General features: G+C 37.3%; 1 protein-coding gene across 1 annotated transcript in view; it reads right to left on the bottom strand.

Annotated features, from left to right (window-relative positions):
* Positions 1-9,137: 9,137 nt before the first annotated feature.
* Positions 9,138-14,165, bottom strand: part of ZBTB41 (zinc finger and BTB domain containing 41) — a 48,389-nt gene continuing 43,361 nt past the window's right edge. Inside the window, exon 11 of the mRNA XM_004438987.3 lies at positions 9,138-13,752. Within this exon, the coding sequence (XP_004439044.2) occupies positions 13,097-13,752 (656 nt within the window). The 3' untranslated portion in view covers positions 9,138-13,096. The remainder of the gene's footprint in view (positions 13,753-14,165) is intronic.

Here is a 14,165-nt window from a genome sequence, read left to right as displayed (position 1 = left end):
TTCGCGGTTTCCTGGGGCCGAATGGAAGAAAAATAAGAAAATTACATTTATAGTTTGGGTGAACATGCTTATTTCAGTGACTGACCACAGCAGGGGCTCAGTAATTTTGCATGCTGGTTCTTACCTGGGGATACAGGGAGCAAAACCAGATTAACAAGTGAAACCTGAGATTCCCGATAATTCATAAGTGATGGTTTTGACAGGGAATGCTCTTGACAAATAGCTTCTTTGTTTTTATTTTAATTGTAGGTATCCAATGAGTATAGCTTACATATTACTGTTGTCCTCGCAAATAACCAATAACCATTCTCTAGATGGGAGAGAGAAGGTGAATTTTACTGGAGCTGGGAAGGCAGTCTCCACAAAAGGGAGAAAGCATTCTGGAGAAGCGAGATTTGCAGCATGCTTACATACCATTTCAGAACAAAGAACATACATCAAGTATGACAGGGATACATTTTTTTTCAAATCACAAGGAGATATTTTGCTGGAGTTTAGCACATTACACAGCAGGTCAACTTGACCCTGGTTTCCGGGAAGAAAAACTTCAAGAGTATTGGTATTGATGTTAGAGGAAGGGAGGCATTCATCCCTATCTTCCAAGAATGCACCCTTTGCTTTGGGATAGTGAGTTAAAGAAGACGTACAATGTATATTTGTGAGGCCATAAGTCAGGCTGCTCTGGTTAAAATAAAAATCAGGCCAAATCAGGTTTAAACCAGAATAGCTTCCTCATACACCTCAGTATTTTAAATTTTTCTTACATTATTTTCCCCTTTTGATCAATAATCTTTCAACAGAAAGCATTGATGATCAAAGCGTTGTCTCTCGATGCCAGGGTGATTGCTTCCTGCCCTGGGTCCATCATGACCCTTGGAGTTGGGCTTTATTTTAATTCGCCTAGTTATCCACATTGGAGGGAAATAGCCAAACTTAGTATACAAGCATAGAGGTATATATTGACAGGGGAAGCATTTCATAGGTTATGTAATTTGTCAATTATTTTTAGATTATCACACAAACATTGTACATGTGATTTTACATGACTTCTTAGGATTACATTGTTTACAACAATCATAGAACAGATATAGTAACAATAGTAATAAATTTAATACTTGAGATGATTAGTTTAGAAAACTGAGTTTTAAGCATAGGCTTTATCAGGAAAAGAAATTCATCCAGAATTAATTGATCAACCATCTCAAGTCATTGAGCAATCATTATTCTAGCCTGCAGGCCAATCTTACAACACTAAGAATTGCAATTATAAAGTAGATATATAGTTTATGCAATACAGGGGTTTAAATGAGAAGATATAAGGTTGGAAATACAGGCCTGGTCTGGAGTCTTGGGACAGCTGTCTACAACAGATGCCATCTTCTTCTCATCCTGGTTTGAAGGTATTGGTCTTGGTGAGTCGAAGTTAGGTGTCAGAAACAGGAGTTGAAATGTATTCAGGAGGAGGGGCCTTTTTTATTTTATTTTTCTATTTATTTTTATTTATTTATTTATTTTGTGTGTGTGTGTGTGTGTGTGAGGAAGATCAGCCCTGAGCTAACATCTGCCAATCCTCCTCTTTTTGCTGAGGAAGACTGGCCCTGGGCTAACATCCATGCCCATCTTCCTCCACTTTATATGGGACGCCGCCACAGCATGACTTGACAAGCGGTGTGTCGGTGCCCGCCCGGGATCCGAACCGGCGAACCCCGTGCTGCCACAGCGGGGCGCGCGCACGTAACCGCTTGTGCCACCGGGCTGGCCCCAAGAGGGGCTTTTTTTAACTGAGAAATGTGAACCCATGAGTTTATGCCTTTTAATTTCGCAGCACATGGATTGGTTAAAAGTACCTGATGTGGTCCTTTCCAATGGGATTGCAAAGCATCTTTTATTTGATGCCTCTTCCAATAAACAAAATCTCCAGGGTGTAGTCCATGATCCTTAAGGTCTTCGTCTCCAGGGAGCTCACTGTGAAACTAATCAGCTACCAATTTTTCATTTCTTTTAAGTGTCTCAGTAAGACCCTGACAATAATGTGATATATCCCCCTTGAGCAAAGTTGGTTCATACATTCCCTCATCTAATTGCATAGGCAGTCCTGTTATTATTTCAAAAGGAGACAGCCGATGTTTACCAAAAGGTGTAGATCTAAGATTAAGAAGTACTAGTGGAAAGAGCTTTTGGCCATGAGGGATTAAATGCTTCTGAATGTTTTGCCAGTTGAGTTTTGACAGTGCTGTTAGTTCTTTCCACTAATCTCAAGGACTGGGGATGATAAGCACTGTGAAAGGGCTGCATTATAAGCCAAATGTCACAAATGGTTTTACTTATTTTTCTGGTGAAATGAGTTCCCTGGTCACTGTGTAATTTGATAGGAATTCCCCAAACAGGAATTACCCTTTCCAATAACAATTTACCTACTGTTAAAGCCATTGCTCTTCTGCAAGGAAAGGCCTCAACCCAATGTGAAAACACACAAACCATTATTAAGTTATATCCTTGAGATGGTGGCATTTGAACAAAGTCCAATTGCCGTACCTCAAGGATCCCTTAGGAAGGGGAAAGCAACCTTGCAACCCATGAAGTGTTTTCCTGGGATTATATTTAGGACATTAAGTACAACAAGCATATGCTTTATGAGCCACTGTGGGAAACAGTTTCCAAAAATATTGTTTTCCCCATAAAATCATCTTCTTAGGTACCCATTGAGTTAAATGATTTACATTTGGAGTAATGACAATTGTGCTCCAACAGGTACTATAGGTTTTATCAGGTCCAAACTACATTTGTGTGGTGGGGTCAAAAATTCCCCCTTTTTGTTGCTCTTCTGTGTCGATTTTTGTTGCTCTTCTTCTGTGTCAATTCTTGTTGCTCTTCTTCTGTGTTGATTTCTCGAGCCTATAGAAGAAATCTTTCCCTGGCTTAGCAGGGTTAACAGAGAGCAGTGGGCATTCTTGAGGATGGACAAGATAAGGTTTTAAAGCTGCCTGCTTAGCAGCTGCATCAGCAAGTTCATTACCTTTAGCTTCCGAAGTGTCAGATTTGGAATGCCCTGGTATTTTAATAATTGCCAATTATTTTGGTAGTGGTATAGCAGAAAAATTCTAGATCTGCAAAGCAGAAACCTGAAGTCAATGTTGTGGATATTGCCTCTTGCCTAGTTCCCAGACCTAAGCCAGTTCACAGACCCATATCTCTTGACTAAGGAAAAGTCTTGGCCCTACGAGAAAAGCCCCTGCAACATGAATGCAAGTATGTACCATAAATCTTCACTCAAACTTTCCCCAGAAGGAACTGCAATTATTTACCAACGTGACTATGGATTAGAGGCAGGAGAATAACCAGAACCCCTAGTGGTAATTGGATAATGGCTCTGCCTTCCCACTACACTCCAGAAACCTAAAATGCCATCATGGACCACCAGTCATAGTGGGAGCTTCTGGAGATCAGGTGATAGACGATGTCTAGGCCTAAATCTGTGTCACAGAGTGTCCAGCGGGATCCATCTGGTTCCAGAATACAAAATGGGAATACTTACTGACAGAATGCTCACACTGGTTCCCAGATTCAAGAAGTGAGGGCAATTATGGTAGAAAGGGCCAAGTGGAAGCCCCTGAAAATGCCCTCTTCCCCACCCCTCAATTCTGAGATTACTGAGAGATATTGGAATAGTGATTACGTCCATATACCCACTGACCTTGCTTGGTTGGGTCAGTGCAAAAGCCAGATGGGCGCTGGAGAATGACAGTAGATTAGGTCAATTAGGTGATGATGCCAATTACTGCTGCACTTTCAGCTGTGTTATCTTTACACACAAATCAGCACACCTTTGCCAGCTGGTATGCAGCTATTGACCTGGCAAATGTATTTTTCTAGTGTTCCCCCATTCAGCTAGTACGGAAAAATTTGAGCAGTTTGTGTTTATGTGATGGGACAACACTACAGCATTTCTGCCTGGCCTCAGGGCTGGTCAAGTCTCCTGCCTAAGCTGTAATATTGTCCAGAGGGACCCGGATCTTCTTGATATCTCAAAATATCACACTGGTCCATTATACTGATGACATTTGCTAATTAAATCTGGTGAGTAAGAAATAGCTGTCAAGAACTGTGAGGGTATGAGATTTTACCCCACTTAGCTTGCCAGTTTCATAAATGCTGGCAGAAGATAAGATACTCCCATGTTAGAGACAAATGACTTTATTACTGACAGAAAAAGCAGTAGCCAGAATGTCAGCATATTCATTCACATTGATTCCCCCTGCTCCCAAGTCTCATGGGGGCAATACAAAGGGCCCGTGATGGATGCCTGCTCACCCAGTGGGTTGCATTACAGGAGAGGAACACTGAACTGGAGATTCGACTGTTTTTATAGAACTATGCCTGGTCAAGGAGACGTCACCTCATCCTTCCAGACTGCTTACTGCACACACAATTCTGAGAAATGACCTGGGTGAGATTAGTCAGGGCCTTGCATTCTTGGCATAACCAGCAGAATGTGTAGGCCTGCTCAGGGCCCATGGTGAGTTGCTTCTCCAACAGTAGCAAGCATTCTAGATGCCAGTAGTAAAACAAAGGTGAGCTGGAAAGTAGGAGATAAACTGTGACAAAGTTCAGGGTTCTGCCACATTAATAAAATTTTTAAGGATCCAAAGGTCTGAGAAATGTCATGATGTCCCTTCTAACTTGCTATACTTTGTACCATTTGGAAGGCCTCTAGATTTTGGAGGCAACACCTACCTTATTAGGGCATGTCTCTCCAATCCATTTACCCAGTAACCTATAAAACTGACATTTTTTAGTGGGGCCCAGAGCATGTAAGGCCTCTGCCTCAGGTCCAGGCTGCAGGGTGTGCTGCCCTGCTACTTACGTCATATGGCCTAGAAGACTCAAGTGTCCATGGCAATCAGAGAATCAGAGAGTGGAATAGAAGCTCTAGCCAGCTCCATTAGAAGCATCACAGCACAAACGTCCAGGTTTGGGAATAACGCTACGTCTTCCTCTTCAGACAAGCATTCACCATTTGAAGAGCAGCTCCTAGTTTTGCTATTGGGTCATGGTAGAGACTGAATGCCTGATCACAGGATGATAAGTGACTGTGTGACCCAAACTGCACATCATCCCTAATTCACGGATCAGCAAAGTATGGCCTGGGGGCCAAAACACCCATAAGCTGTTTTATTTTGTTTTTTTTTTGCAAATTAAGTTTTATTGGAACACAGCTACACTCACTCATTTACATATTATCTATGACTGCTTTCACAGTACAGTGGCAGAGTTGAAGAGTTGTGACAGAAATCACACGGCCTGCAAAGCCTAAAATATTTAGTACCTGGCTGTTTACAAAGAAGTTTGCTGACCAGGGATCTAAATCTGAAAGCACCATAAAACTGAATGTGACAAGCAACACTCCATTATCAAATAAAGGTGGTATATACAAGCCCAGGGCTGAGCAGGCCCTGAATTCACAAGTGAGCTGCACAGATGACTCAGGTTCCTGTAATATCTCCTACTACTACTTTGCCACCTCTCTCTCAGTCTATACCTCGGGAAAAATTGGGGATTTCCTTATGACCATTTCATCAAAGAAGAAAAACCCTGGTTTATGGATGGACCTGTATGGTAGGCCAGATGTGAATAGAGCTCCACTGTAGCCTCTTCTCAGGGATGTACGGGAAATACTCCCAGCGTGCAGAATTTTGGATGGTACATCTAGTAGTTCACTTCACAAGGGAGAAGACACGGTAAGGTAAAGCTCTATGCTGATTCATGGGCAATGGCTAATGGGCTGGCCAGATGGTCAAAGCTTTAGAAAAAACAAAATGGAAAATTGGTGACAAGTATGTCTGGGGAGAAGAGGTAGGTAGAAGGGCCTCTCAAAATTGGTACAGGAAGGAATTTGTGTCCTATGTAAATGCCTATCAGAGAGCAGCTGTGGCAAAGAAAGAACTCAAAAATCAGCTAAACAAGACCACCTGGCCTGTTGGATATCAGCCTCTTTCCTCAGGGACCCCATTCCTTGCTTAGTGAACCCATTTACAAAGTGGCTATGGCAGCAGGGATGAAGGCTATGAAAGAGCTTAAACACAGACTCCCCCTTACCAAGTCTGATTTGATGTGCCACTGCTGAGTGCTCAGTCTGCCAACAGAGGCCAATGCTGGACCCCCATGACTCCATTCTCCAGTGGGACGAACCAGCTACCTGTGGCATGTTGGTTACATTTAACTCTATCATGGAAGAGGCGATATTTTTTCTCTCTGGGATAGATGCATTTTCAGGGTATAGATTGCTGTACCTGCCTCCACTATCCATGGATTTATAGAATACTTTATCCAGAACCAATGAATCTGTGATGATTTTCAAAATATGTCCAAAAATTATTTACTACTCCTCTCTTCAAGAGGGGAAGTTTAATTTGAGTCCCTTGAGTGGTACAGACTTAGTGATTCACAACGGCAGAAGTGATGTAAATGGACTTAATGATTCACAATCGCAGAAGTGATGCAGTATCACTTCCTAGATTAGGTTATAAATTATAAAGTCTGCAACTTAAATCATGGGTATGTTCTCACTCCTTTTCTGTCTTGGTGGGAAGCCCGCTGTAAGTCACTAGGCATTCCTATAGAGAGGCCACGTGGTGAGAAACTGAGGCTGGCGGCCCTCTCAGTGAGCTTGGAAGTAAAGCCTTCTCCAGTCAAGCTTCTAGGGATTGCAGCTCTGATAACAGTTTGACTTCAACTTCCTGAGAGATCCTGAGCCAGAACCACTCAGCTAAGCCACTCCTAAATCCCTGACCCACAGAAACTATGTCTATTGTTTTAATCCATTAAGTTTGGTATAATCTGGTACACAGCAATAGATAATTAAGTATCCTACACAACATTGCCTCCTACGGGAAGACTTATTTTGCAGCAATGGGCTCCAGTCCATAGCGTTTACTGGTCTTCTAACACTCAGAAGCAGCCGCCTGCTGAAGGCTCAGTTATGATGCCAGAGGGAGACAACAGCTTGCAAGGTTGGGGTACCGTTCTATAACGTAGTTTATGACTTAAACCAGCAAGTCATTCCCCTGACCAGAATGTACAGTTCTGGGAATGGGGTGGGGGGTAGAGGTAAGAGTGGCCCTTCTCACTATTGCATAGAACAACTCATTAATGGAATTTTGCTACACTTCATTCTTCTCAAAAAACAGCATATGACTATTTCAAGCATAATAGTCACTATTAATATTTGAATTTATATTAACAACTTAAAAACCATTAAATAGTTTAATGGTTTATACATTTAATATATAAAATATTTCAAAATATTATTTAGTTTATGAGAAATAAATAAAATTTAAATAAATGTGCCCCAAGATACTTTGTTTTCCATTTGTTCATGGTCTTTGCATTCAATCTTTAAGGAGGCATGCAGAGTACTGTGTTCCCACGCTGTGAAAATGTGCTCAATAAAACCTAGATATGCTTTATTAGGACCAAAGAACTTGATATTTATTTTAAATATCAAAATAACACAAAGAACTAGTTCAGTATACAATACACTTCCTAGTTTTCACAGAGAACTGAATTTTTCTATAAAGACATTTGTACTTAAGAAACACGAGACAGCCAAAATATCTATAAAACTCACAAGATACTTTACACACAGTTGACTAAATAATGAATTTTCATATTTTAGATTTTTCTTTGTAATTGCTTTTATAAGTGTCCTTAATGATTAAAAACAAAAATTATGATTTGAGACTGAAAACCAAGTTTAAAAGTATTTCCACTTCAATGTACATCATAAATCCCCTTAATCAGAACGTTACTTCACAACATTGAGCAGCTAAATGCCCCCTCCGTACTCATTTTTTGGCAGCCACACTCATCAATTGTAATACAGTTTTGTCTCTAGGGATAAGAAAAGTCCAATTGTTGGAAGGAATAAATATTTTGTAACTACACCACAATACACTGTCCAACTTGAACGCAAGCAGGAATACCAAGCAAAGAGGCAAAATAACAATGAGAAGGGTACATGCTCTTCATTCAAGAAATGTTTTAGAATCTCCAACAGTAATGCAAGCACTGAATTTACTTCTTTACCTAAGAATTTGGGGGGGCAAAAAAGAGGTATGTCCATCTTTGTATAACCTCTATTCTCTGAATATAATTCTTAATTTCTCTTTATGTAAATGGCTGCAGAGGCTAAATTTGTTTTGGGATTTTTCAATAGTCATAGACTTAAGATCAATACATAGTAAGTTGCAAGATGAAGAGTAAACAAAATATAGGCACTCTCTCTACCAAAACTTTCTTTCTCTCCTCTTCCACACAACCTAATGCTATCACTTTTATCTTACTAATGCTACTTGCAAAGAGGGACAGCAGACAGCATGCTAATATTCCAGGATAAAAGTATCTTTAAGTAGAAATAATTTTAGAGGAAACAAGGGGGTGATCCCCCACCAAAAAAACCACTATAGACTTTACTGAGAGGAATGTGCAAAAGAAAGGGGAGGATCTAAGGAAGAATTGTCTATGGTTCCTAGAAATCGTTTAGAAAATTATTCTCACATTATCCATTATTCACTCTAAGAGCAAGTAACATTTACCATAAAAGTATTTAAAGTTTTAGAAATGCTACTTGCTCCATATTAAAGAATAAATTTTTAGTCATTTTAAATTTGGCACTGAATCTTAGAATAACCCAAATATGACTTCGAAAGTCATAATTTTTCCTGAGTTCATCAACTCAAGTTGTATGTTGGTTGGGATGTTGCTGCTCTTAATGAGAAACTCATCTCAAACCACTACCTCTTGTTCAGTTTTAGGCAAACTGAAATAAGAAGCCATTCAGTGTAGAGCTGCATGGTAATGATAACTGATTATCAAAAATAAAAGGTGGGGGAGTGGGAGAAAGAGACAGAGAGGCAGACACACTACTCATTTTATTTGTCAAATTCCTCTAATAAGCCTCTAGAGACAGGCCCAGGAGTGGCTTCATGGTAACTATAAAGGCCACAATACAGATTTTATAAAAAACAATGTTCACACTAGTACTTAGTGTCAATTTCCCTACATAAACATAAATCAACCTAAAAAAAAGTTTTGCCTGACCAGCAGGCAACACAAACATAAGACCCATAACAACAACAAAAAAATCAAAATCATTTATTAACCAGTACAATCTAGCCAGCAGAATCAACTCTAAGCAACTACAACACACTGAAAAGGCACAAAGCATTCAATCCAGAAGAGACTGGGTTTACGTAAAAGGACACTGTCAAAGAGCTAATGCTCCGAATCTGACTTTTCATCAATGATACATTAGAATGATCGGTAGAAAGAAAACTCAAACTTATAAACATACCAGTTTAACTGTGTTTTTAATTTGTTGGCAATTATAATTGAAAAGCAATGAATGATATTTAATTACTTATTAGCCCTTAACTAATAGTTTACAGTCACTCTGCAAAGATGTTTTGACACTTTTAAGGTTGACAGAAAATTATCAGTGTACCTATTTCACGAACTACCATCACTTAAAAGGAAATCACTTAATAAAGCACCAGTTTAAAACCCTATTTTTGAAACTCCTCTTCTCCCAGCAATAAATGACTAAATTACTTAAAAGTATGCAAAGATCACTACCTTTACGGTTGTTGGTTAAATCTTGCTGGCATGAAGAACAAACCCTAATTTTAAATGGTATTTTAGGCTGCAAAAAATAGGTGGGGTTTCTTACAAAAATAACTTCAACTTGTCTAAAAAAAAATTCTAAGGCAAAATTATTTTAATAGTGTAGTGTAAAAAATAAGCTTATTTACCATTTAATAGTGTCCACTTAAAAGATAACATTCAATTAATTAAACTGAAGAAAACCGAGTATTCTTACTTGTAATTGGTTTGTCAGTATGACTATTCCCCGAGTATTTTCTTCAGTTCTTATTTTTATACATATAAACACAAACACTTAATACTTAATTTTAGTATTCAAACTAACGATTTTTTTTAAAAATCCATAATCCTAGGACTTCAACTGTGCTTCTTTGGACAAATATTTATTCAAACAACAAAGAATTTAAATTCTTTTAAACTAGTTTAATACCTACTAAAAATCTTTGGTGTATTTAAGTAAAAACTGATTAGGTTAACAAGTTTCTACACTTGATAAATTATTCAATTTACATATTAAGTGCTAACTGCTATCAGCTAAAAGATTAATTTAAAACAATAAATTATGCTCATAAAATAAAAAATTCTGAATGAGGCTAAACTTAGTTGCAAGATTCAAAATTTTAAGTATAGTTGCAGAATTAATGGATTTTAGAGTTTAATGGAACATTTGTCCAAAATACTCCAAATCAAATATAATGAACAGTTAACTGAAAAGAACAGGCCTCATTTCATCTTTTTGTGCCAACTTCAAAAACTTATAATACATTCAGTTTGCCCAAATCTATGAGGTTTTCATAATTTTAAAATTTCTTATATTCTAATTTGGAAATTAAAGGCAGCAGATATTTTTGTGTGTTCGCCCGCTGGGATGATTTCTTCATAAGAATTACACTACCTGCCTCCCAGATTGTGTAAAATGACACAAGAAAGTGTCGTGCCTGGCACAGAGAGCATTCAGTAATGCGGGGTTCTCTCCCTAAGAGTAGCTCTGCCACCTACTAAGGATGTGAGCTGAACTGAGCCCTTTATCTTCACCCCAGACTCTCTCTCTCTAAAACAGGAATACAGCACGTCCTTCCTATTTCGGAGCTGGCTATGAGGTTTACATGAGATAACTGTAAAAGCAATTTATGAAACAGTAAACCACTATTCAAGTTTAAGTTATCTACAATAATAACTAAATATAATTATGTTTCACTTTATATAAGAGATGTATTCCAGAAAAGTTTTATACTGTAAACCAATTCCTACAATCAAATCACATATTTAAAGCATTAGAGATTATTATTAAAGGAACCCTAACATAAATACCTTCAAAGCAAAGTATTCTTTTCAATGTGAAAATGCAACACCCTCTTTTTCTGCTACCAAACACGTAATATACCATTCACATACACATATATACCATTTGCCATTTTCTAAGTCCAAACTTGTCTACACTGGCTTATATGTACGGCAGGGTACATTTTCATGTATGATTTGTTTTCATCAGAGTAAGTTTTTAGTTAAAAGTCTTGTCGGTCTTCATGATAAAAATCGTAAAGATATGTATTTTTAAAAGTCAATTTGAAAGACTAACAGACTAATAGTACCTCATATAGTCAAGTTCAATCATGAAAGTACCCCAGATATAGCATTTCCACACAAAAGTAAGAATGCTTTAAAAAGAAGAATTAATACATTAATTATAGCTACTGGTCCTAGGATAATTACAACCAAACCTTGATAAATGAGGCAAAACTCAGGGTGGTTTTATTATTATATAAGCTACTTGGGTTAACTGCCTCAATTCTCAATATTTTTTTCCTTTTGTTTTATTTCCACTAGTATGGTGAATGCTCCTGTAGAGTACCTTCATTTCTTAAGTGCTTCAACAAACAAGTTTCCCATTAAGTGTTTAAATTTTATTCACTAAAACTTCATTATTTTATTTGTGATTTTTTTCACAAGGGCTGGGCCAGACTTTACAGTTTACACAAAAAAAGTGCTTAAAGCAATTAGGAGTGTAAACAAAACTGAAATAGAAAACTCTCAAAATTGCTATTTTCCAGTAGTTTACATACAAATGACATGCTAATAATAAATCAACCCTGCCTATTCTAATCCTTCAAGCAGCTCTACTAGGAAATTATCCTAGTTTAAGTTTAAATTGACTTGAAAATATGGAAAGTGCACGTCTTTAAAGGTATTTTATAATTTTGACTGACTTTTCCTCAATTAATTTTACTCGGAGAGGTTTTGCTGTAACTGCTATTTCCTTTCACCAAGTCCTCAACTTTTGCCTCATACAAAAATAAAAATAAAGGATAATTACAGACATTAGGCTTAGGTGAAAAGCAAAAATAAAGATCCCGATTACATGTGAATCTGTATACAAGTAGTGGTTCCCTTTAATTAAAGTAAACAACATTAAGTTTAGTTAGACACAAATTTTATAATTTGTTTGGCACCTTTTCTAGCAATTATATATGAAATATCTAGGTTGTTTCCCAGAGTTTCAGTTAGCCAAGGTAAATGAGACCCAAAGTAGCTTGTTAATTAAATTTCATTAATTAGTCATAATTGCCCTTCTATTAATGAGATGAAGATATATGCTGTGACATACTGTTGTTTCTGAAATAAATGGCAAAATAGAAAAGGTGAACTTATCTTGAAAGATATCTAGTTAAAACTGTCATATTTTGCTTTTAATACGTTTTCAATTTGTATAATTTAATGCCTAGAGCTATATTTGCATTTCTTATTGATAATATTTGAAGCATGGGCAAAAACCAATCATTTGGATAATTATTTCAATTCTACATTTAACAAGCTAATCTTACATTAGTTAGCTTTCTGGCTTTGAGTTTGTCCAAAGATCAAATGATAATGATAAACCTGAAATTATGGCCAGATGAAACACAGAAATATACAAGACTTTCCTATAAATTCAAATTCTTAATTTCAACGCTAAAAAAAAATCAGGAAGAAATAATAATGAATCTGAAAATTAGGATAAGGAACAGCTGTAATTATCACTATGCTCTTATTTCTTTCTTAAAGGCTACATGGCCCTTAAATGTGTTTGGAAGATGGGAAAGGAAGAAAAGAGGAACTAGACAAGAAGAATAAAAATTTCCACTGATGATTTAAAAAAAAAACCCTCATAATGTCAACAGCTGATAATTTTGAAAAGTTTGAGAAACCATTAAAAATTAGCACTAATCTTTAAAAATCACAAAAACGTTGACTTTAAATATTATACCTCAAAATGTGTCCAAATATTCATCCGTTCAGTAAACAGAAATACACATTTTTCTTGATTTGAAACGGTTCTGAGGACTTGAGAAACTTGAGAAAATGAAAAAACAGCAGCCCTACTAATTTAAAAACCATCAGCTCTAGGCTACCATTAGCATATAACCATCAAAAAAGTCTGTGGAATGTTTAGATTTACTCATGAATGATGCTCATTATTAGAAATACTTTGTACAGCAGTAGTGTTATCAAGGCCTAATAGTGTTCCAAGATAAGACTGTTCTCTAGGATCTAGCATTTGCTCAGGTCGGACTGGATGAACTATATTTGCAGGTTGAGGAGTAAGAGTATATTTTTCCAGAAAAGCTAAATCAGCTGCTCGTGGATAATCAGTTGATTGTGGCTGTGGTGACAAGATCTCATGAGAAGATGGTGGAAGTGTGGTAGTATGGCGCACTAGGTCACTATGAGCATCAGGCATCTGAACGGGGACCAATGTTACCGGAACACATACTTCAGCAGACACATTCTGTAACATGGTCTTGGCTTCCGACCGATAAACTTTGGGCTGGTCCATATATTGTTTCGTTTCTGTTTGAAAGATTTTGTCATCAGATGAGTACTCTACTGGCAAGGATACAAGTTTTTCCTCAGAAGTACTGAGAGGATCGTCAGGAGACTTTATGCCATGGACATGGTCAATGTGGTACTTCAGCTTGTCTTTCCGCTTAAACGTTGCATTACAGTGCTGACAGTTGAAAGGTCGGGCATCAGAATGAATAACCAGGTGTTTTGTTAAAGTTTTCTTAATTCTAAAAGATTGATTGCAAATTTGACACTTGTATGGTTTTTCACCTGTATGAACAAAAACGAAATTAAGTATAAAACGTACTCACTTGGCAAGACAATGATTTTATGTAGCAAATTTTCCACTTGAATACTTATAAGAACTTAATAAAAGTAGTAATATTATATGCTATCATAAAACAGAGACACTATAGTAAGCTGGTAAAGAGAATGGGCTCAAACATCAAAAAGTCATGTGTTTGACTTCTAGCAATACCACTTATAAGCCCAACCTTGAGCAAGCTACCCAACTTCTAAGCATAGTTTCCTCACCAGTTATAGGGAATAATAATAGTACCTACCTCATAAAACTGGTGAATGGATTAAATGAGAAAATGAAGTCATAGAATCTAGCACTGTACCTGGCACACAATGAGTCCTGATAAACCTAGGCTATTACTATTATTATTGCTTGCTTTTAT

This window comes from Ceratotherium simum, chromosome 36, assembly GCF_057802395.1.
Source record: "Ceratotherium simum simum isolate JZ-2026a chromosome 36, ASM5780239v1, whole genome shotgun sequence".
Lineage (NCBI taxonomy): Eukaryota > Metazoa > Chordata > Mammalia > Perissodactyla > Rhinocerotidae > Ceratotherium > Ceratotherium simum.
Note: the sequence above shows the minus strand (reverse complement) of the source record. Positions and strands in the feature narration are given on the sequence as shown.